We start from the raw sequence: 7,641 nt of genomic DNA on the forward strand, positions 1-7,641 counted from the left end.
AAAAAAAAAAATGTATAAAAAAAAAAGGGAAATATTACCGCCCTTAAAAAAAAAAAAAAAAAAAAAAAGGAAATTCTGAATAGGCTGCAACGTGGAAGAACCTTGAGGATATTATCCTAAGTGACATAAGCAAGCCACAGAAAGATATCCCATATGATTTCACTTGTATGTGGTACCTAGAGTAGTCAAGATCATAGAGACAGAAAGTAGAATGGTGGTTCCCAAGGAGTCTGGGGACAAGGAGAACGGGGAGTTACTGCTTACTGGGTATAAAGTTTCAGTTTTAAAAAACGGATAAGAGTTCTGGAAATGGATGGCCGTGATGGTAGCACATTATGAATATATATAATAACCACTGAACTGTATACTTCGAAATAGCTAAGATAGTAAACTTTATGTCATGTATATTTTTCCACAATAGAAAAAACTGGGTGGAGGAAGAAGGAGAATGAAACTTGTTGCAAGTTAAGGGATAATCTATTATCAGTTTTTCCTGAGGCAGTTTTACTGAACTTGTCACCCACTGAACACATTGACTGATAATCATTTCGAGGTAAATGGGGCAGTTGGGAGTGTAGCTAAGTGTCCTGATTTGAGGGTTTAGGACAGCACGGTACAGCTTAAGGATGTTAGTCATCTGGAAGATGGGAGCTGGAAAGTTACCTGTCTAAAAGATACATTTGCCTCGCCTATGCCCGGGTCTGCAGAGTGCCCTAGAGTGGATTGGCCCACAGGCTCTCTACTTCTTTGTGGCAAGATGACCTTAATATAGAGGGAGATATGTATTCTTTAATTTCTCATTTTGATAGTGCTTTTTGCGTAACTACTGTGTGCCAGACACAGATTTAGGGTTGGAGAAGACAGCAAAATCTTCACAATTTAATAATTAATAGAGACACAGCATTATTTTAGCATTGGAGAATAAGCACACTTCAGTTTCCACAGATTAGTCAGGTATTTTCTTGATAATCTAGTTTTTGATAAATTTGTTTACATCCCACCCCTTTCTAATATTTGTCTAAAAACCTTTTTCTTAATATCTCACAGAATACAGAGACTCTATACGTAATTTCAGTTGTGTATATGACTCTTAATTGTCTAGAGTTTGGGATATTTTAAAGATATAAGAATATATTACGCAAGTTTAGATAATAATTTATGAAGTGATGCTTTCTAATTTCTCTGGCCTCACCTATGTTATTTGTGGTCTTGTTCTACAGGTTTGAATTTGAGGAATAAGAAATAAATATGAAGATAATTCGGGTTTTATAAGCATATAAAGTCTAAACAGTTGATTTCAAATTCTGCTCTCACTTTATTTTCTGAAATGGGTTCTATATAAGTGAACCCTGCCTAAACTGGAGAAAAGAGTCTAGGAAATAAAAGAGTTAGCAATAATTTGGCTTCATTTATATTAAAGGGAATTTGGGGGCAAAGGATAATTAAAGTGGTATTGTGTTAGAGACGCTTCTGAGAAGGTATTTAATATCTATTAGGTGTAGATTGTTATTTACACGTAGTTGGGGTTATTGTGTGGGGGCGTGCTGTGAAGAGCTTTTGTACTAACAAGTTTTTATTATTGCAGGAAATGCCATCCCTTTAATGTTGCTTTTCACTTGGGTGTCAGAGGTAGCCTGGGAAAGTATGAGTAAAACCTACCTTTTAGTGAGGGACTCTGGGATCTGCTTTTATAGCATGGCTGCTGTGCGGGTGGAAGGTAGGGAAGTTGAGTCACATCTGTGTAAAACTGTGAAGAGCGAGAAAGCCTAAAGTTAAAGATTTTTAATCTGTGAGTAATGTCTAGAATCTGAACTCTTAGAATAAAGTTGAAAATAAGACCTTCCTTCCACTCTCTCTTTTTGTACATCTTCCTTAAAGCTTCAAATTTCTAAGATACTGAAGTAAATTGATAATTTTGAAGCTATTTCCAAATACTCTGTTGGAAGGAAAGAATTGCTTTTATAATATTTTGATAACCACATAGAGACTCATTCGTAGGTACCCATATATGGGTAAATAAATGGCTAGCGATAGAAATCAAGGCATTATTGTTTGATTTTAACAAACATTTATTCATCTACTATATATTCAGACAGTGAATTTGAAGCTGGGGATGTGGTATGAAACACACAGTCCCCTCAGATTGCTCAGTCTAGTCGTAGTTACACAGAAACAGTAACCCAACAATTATGAACCGTGAGTTGGGCGCTAAAGCACGGGGTTAAGGGGTACCTATCCCAGATGTGGGAGCAGGCAGGTTGAGGAAAAGCTTTCTGAAGCAGGGGATTCCTGAAGCGAGCCTTGAAGGATGCACTAGCCAGATAGAAGGCCATATTCAAGGGAGTAAGAACATAAAACAGAAAAAAAACAAACTTGATGTCCTTGAGGAGCTTAACTGCATGTTCAGTGTCTAGGGGCAGAGAAGAGCGGGGGTGGGGGGGCGGGGGGCGGCGCAGAGCAGTGTCTGACTGGAAAGCCAAAGCCAGATTTCGTGTTAGGGCCTAAGAGTTAGGACTTTTCCCTCTTAGTTGCAGATTTTTATTGGAGCGGTGGCATGATGAGATCTGCATTTGGAAAGATCGCTTTGGCAGTAGCGAGAGGCTTGAATGAAGAGTGGTAGACTGGAGGCAGAGAGACAGTTTCCTCGTCTCTGAAAAGGAGATTGAAATATCTCGTCATGGGGTAAAATGAGCTCATATATAAGTAGTTGTCTGATAGGAAGCCACCACAGAGTAAATTCTCAAGAAATGGTAGTTATTTTACCGGTCATGAAATTTAACCGTTCACCAAGAAAACAAACATGGTAGAATGTGTACTAGAATCCAAGCTAGAAGGACTTTTACCTCCTTTGTCCATTACTGGTTTTCTTCAGTAACTAGAACAGTGCCTGGCACATAGTAGGCCCTCATACATTTGTTAAAGGAATTAGTGATTTGATTTTGAGAATTTAATTTAGTTTTGGACTTTAAAATTAGAGAAATATGTAGGAGATCTAAATGGAGTTGACCATTATTTGGCAGTTGGATTTTTTTTGATCTGTCATCCAGGAGAGATAACTGGATTAGACATAGAGATGTGGGGATCACCAAGGTAAATGGGTGGTGATCGGGGCGATGGGATGAATTATATCACCTAGAGAAAGTGTGTTCTCAGCAGTGTTGCTCTGTTTTGAGGTTTGTACCCTTTTGAGAAGCTGCTGAATCTTGTGAATCCTCCCTGCATAGAAAAGCACAGAAGAAAACAAATTTCCACTGGGGTGTCTGTGTGAGGAGCTCTGCACCTGGGGTTAAGAATCTGTGGCATGCAGTAAAGAGAGGTCTGAGTGTGGCACATCAGACATTTACAGGGCGGGCCGAGGAAGAAAAGTAAGATGGGGAAGCGAGTGAAGGTAGAAAGAGGAAAATCAGGAAAGATTGGGGTCTTTTGAAGCTGAGAATGAGCATTTCCTAAAGAGGGAGTGCCAAATGCTACGTATAAGTTAAAGAAGATATAAAACGTGCACTGAATCTGGCCATCGGAGGTCTTTGGTGACTTCAGCAAGATAACTTTCCATTGAGTGTGGGGGAAAGGAAGCTGGAGTTCTGGGGGTTGCATGAAACATGAGGAAGCAATGAAGAAATTGAGACAACTAGGAGAAGTTCCTTCATTTGTTTATTTAACAAATATTTATTGAGTACCTACCATACACCAGGCACTGAGCTGGAAGCCGGAGATTGATCCATGAAGGTGGATGTGGTCTCCTCCCTTAGCTGACGTTCTTGCTGTGTGTATTTGCCTCCCCCCATCCCCACCCCGCCCCGATAATGCCCTGAGATGAGTTTCTCCTTGGCGCACGGCTGGGCACATTAAGCCACCAGGGGACTCCAGTTGTTTTGCTGGGTCAGATCCAGGCTGTTAAGTCCAGGCTCTTCTCTCTCTCTTGGGCACCAGGGAGCAAATTGTCCTCTATAATACCAGCCCTTAAAGTCAGGGACACACTTCAAAATAGCCTTGAGTTTGTCCAGTGCTCACTATGATTCTCTTATTCACTGAGTTCATAGAAATCATTTTAATATTTATTTTTACTTTAGCCCATACTGACTCTTGTGGTAATGACTTTCATAAGCTTATTATTTGCAGTATAAAATATTGGTCCTAAATGTAGAAAAGAGGCATGAATACCAGGCCTCAGGAAACCTTTCTCCTAATCCTGGTCCTAGACTTTCTCTGCTCATAGGGATCTCTCATTTACCTTTTTATTTATAAAAGTAATAATAAAATCTTTTCTTGGGGGCCTGTCGTCTTTTTATACATATGGAGGCTGTCATCACACACAAGCTTCAAGAGAGCTGAGGCTTGGTTTCGTAAGGGTAGTGTGTGGGGGGCAGAGAGTGAGGGAGTCTGGCATCCTGGTGCTCCAGGGTTTTTTGTCCCTTTTACTGTAATGGACCAGTGGATTCAAAGAGTGGTATACAGTGATTCTCAGGTGTATTTCTTATATTAGAACTGAAAATGTAAATAATTATCATAAATATGATTTAGATTTTTCCCCAACGTACACTGGGTTGCCCCTGCTTCTAGTGAAACTCACCTGCCTCTTTTCTGCTTACTCACTTTGTCTTTTAAAACATTTGACTGGATTTTACCTCCTTCTAATTGGATTTTCAGTTGCAAATTCAAAGAATACAATACGTTCTATCTTCCAGATCAGTTCTAAAAATGTTAAATAAAAACAAGCCTAGTACTGATCTGTTCCTTTTTTCATAATATTTTTTTCCTAATGTTTAAAGATCCTATTCCTTGGTACATATTTCTTTACACGTTATGGATTATAGCAAAGGTATATAGATATCTGTAAAATGCCCAGAATAGTGCCTGACATATTTGAGGTATTCAGTAAATATCTGTGATTGTGTCAGTTTCTCCAGGTTCTCTAGATTGTTTGGTAGTTCCTGTATTCTTTTCAGAATTGTTGAAATGATTATTAATTTGGGTGGAGCATGGCGATATTATATTGGTAATGCACCATCCAACATTATTATATACTAGATTTTTTAAAGCCTGGTTATACATTTTGCCAAACAATTCTTATGGATTCAGCAAAAAACTGTATTCTCATTATGATTTGTGATTTTTAAATTTGATTTCTTTACGCGTCTATTTTAAAAACAGGAAGCTTAATTTTGGAATTAATCTCTTCCCTTTGTGGTAATCTGTGAGAGATTACAATGTAATAAATATAGCATAACTAAAATACATAAAATTATTTAGGATCTTATTAGAGTACTAAAAAATTAGTATTTTGTGAGAAATGATAATCATAAACTCATCAAACTCACATGCTATTTTATTATATTTAATAATATAAAGTAGGGAGATTATAAAATTTATATTCAGAAGTGAAGACTTGTCTAAGATCACTTACTTATAAAGGGCCCAGTCAGGACCTGGACCAGGACTTCCTGGACCGAATCACATCTTTGACCCTTTTTACATTATGTCCTTTTAGTAAGAGAACTTCATAGAAACTCATATTCAATAAACATTCTCCCAAACATTCTATATCTGTAGCACACGCTAGTAGCTATTATTTATAGATATCCAGTGTATATATAAGAAGAAAGGGTTTATGTTTTTCAGTGGAGGCTAAAATATGGAAGGCTGATGAACACAAAGAGTGAATTCTCAGTTAACCAGAATTTTTAATGAGGCCGGAAGCCTTAAGCAAATCTGTATCCCCCTTAGTTTACACCTTAAGTTTCTTAAGCAGTCATTTTTGTAGATGCCTTTTTCAGAATCCCCACATATTTTACAGTAGAAAAAATAAGCACTTTAATTACCTTCCTCCTCTCCTTTAGCCCTTCGCAGTCATTAGACTGCTTTAGGACAAGCAGGTTCTTGCATATTCCCATTCCTTGAAAACCTTTCCAGTCAATGGTCTTTCAACAGCTTTTCACATTGTTCATTAAATCCACTACATCTATAAACTGTACATCAGTGGAAATGTTTTGTTAAAATTTTTGTTTCATTTCTTATTTATTATCAGATAGTCATGGTTGGAATATTTTAAATCTGTATTAACTGTGGTAAACTTCTACGAATGCTTCCAGTGCTGTATAATTAATACCACCATCGCGAATATTCACTCTTTAAAATATGCCTGCACATGGCGCCTGCCCCTCCCTCTTTCTCCCCCTCCTTCCCCCCTTTACTCACACACACACACACACACACACACACACACACACACACGTGCGCGTGCGCAAAGCACACACCAAACTGCCATTCTCCGGTAGGCCTGTTTCTGGAGTTGGGAGATGTCAGCCTGCGGGGAGGGGGTGGGGGGAGGAGGAAGAGGTGGGGCTCTACTCTGATTAATTACCTTAGGCATTCAGGGGTGGGGCTTCCTTCAGCCATCTGCCTGAGATATGGGAGGGAGCTGGAGAAAGAAGGAGGGGGAGAGACTGCCAGAGAGGAAGAGAAAAGAAAGGAAGAAACACTAGAAAGAAAAGGGAAGGAGGACGGAATAAAGGGAGATCAATTACCCACCCTTAAATAGCTGGATTGGGGGGGGGAGGGGGGTGGTGAGAACGCTGGGGAAGGTGTGCCCCAGCACGACTGCCCTGAAGTGTTCATCATCATCTGTTCCGTTTGGTTTATGGAGAAAAAGAAAATGGTAACTCAGGTAAGATTTGTGTTTTCCTCGGTGTTTTCCTTTTCCCCGTTTGTGTGATCTAAATAAAGATACGGGGGTGGGGCACAGTAAGCAGAGTTTCAGTTATTATCATCTTCTTCGAAAAGGCCAAATTTATTGTTATCAGCTGAAAAGTCTGTGTTTTGAGAGAGATGTATCCGTATCCTTCCCCCCAACCCCCGCCCCCCCAGCTCCATAGCAGATTCCTGTTTCCTGTACTTTGCAGCTGTAGCTCAGGAAAGACCCTGTGGGGATTTGTCTACCTCTTTGTCTTGGTTCTGAGAAGAGGGAGGGAGAGAGAGACTGCAGAGGTAGGAAGAGATTCTTGTAGACTGCCAAAAAGAGGGGAGAGGGATTGACTTCCTTTTAAGAATTGCAGAAGAATTTGCTACGGGGAAATCTGATTCCCGATTCACTTCGGTTTCTCAGAATTGGCTATGGAATTGCAGTTTTGCTGCCTTCGTTCTGAATGGCTTATTAAAAATGAAGACTGGGAGAATATGTTTCATTTTCATGGCTTTGTTACTGGCAAAGAATGTTCTCAGGAGGAACCATAGGAGCATTCAGGTGCAGCAGAGGCAGGTAGAGCCCTCCCTGACAGATCCGAATGTATAAATGACAATCCCGGGGGCATTAAAAGGCATTTGAAGGAGAGGGAGTGGGAAATGGAAGATCTCTTCCTCCCTGTCTCTCGCTCTGGCTGTCTCTGGTTATGCCAGGCAGTATCTCATCCACATTTTAGCAAGTCATTCCTCACAAATCAAAAGGTGAATCCTGTTCCGTGGTTTCCCCTGACGGTGCTATTTTTCTCGTTGGCACCCTTCTCTGTGTGCGTTTTTACCCTTTTTGCTTTATATATAGGGTGAGAGGGAATGCGAGGCTGTGATTTATCAATGAGAGATCATTTGCGTTGTAGAACACTCATGTCCTTTAGTCTCAGACTTAGGATCGTTTTCACTCCAGGCTTG

General features: G+C 39.8%; 1 protein-coding gene across 16 annotated transcripts in view; it reads left to right on the forward strand.

Annotated features, from left to right (window-relative positions):
• RBFOX2 (RNA binding fox-1 homolog 2) overlaps positions 1-7,641 on the forward strand; it is a 164,185-nt gene that overhangs the window by 75,717 nt on the left and 80,827 nt on the right. For 11 of the 16 annotated variants that reach the window (XM_025048791.1, XM_025048790.1, XM_025048796.1 and 8 more), the window contains exon 1: positions 6,811-6,984. The exons of 1 other annotated variant lie outside the window; for it this stretch is intronic. In XM_025048791.1, the coding sequence (XP_024904559.1) occupies positions 6,826-6,984 (159 nt within the window). In that variant the 5' untranslated portion in view covers positions 6,811-6,825. Of the gene's footprint in view, positions 1-6,380; positions 6,665-6,810; positions 6,985-7,641 lie in introns of those variants that run through there. 4 more of the 16 variants (XM_025048798.1, XM_006914491.3, XM_025048799.1 and 1 more) reach the window with 3 other exon arrangements.

The sequence above is a fragment of the Pteropus alecto genome, unplaced genomic scaffold (assembly GCF_000325575.1).
Source record: "Pteropus alecto unplaced genomic scaffold, ASM32557v1 scaffold94, whole genome shotgun sequence".
NCBI lineage: Eukaryota > Metazoa > Chordata > Mammalia > Chiroptera > Pteropodidae > Pteropus > Pteropus alecto.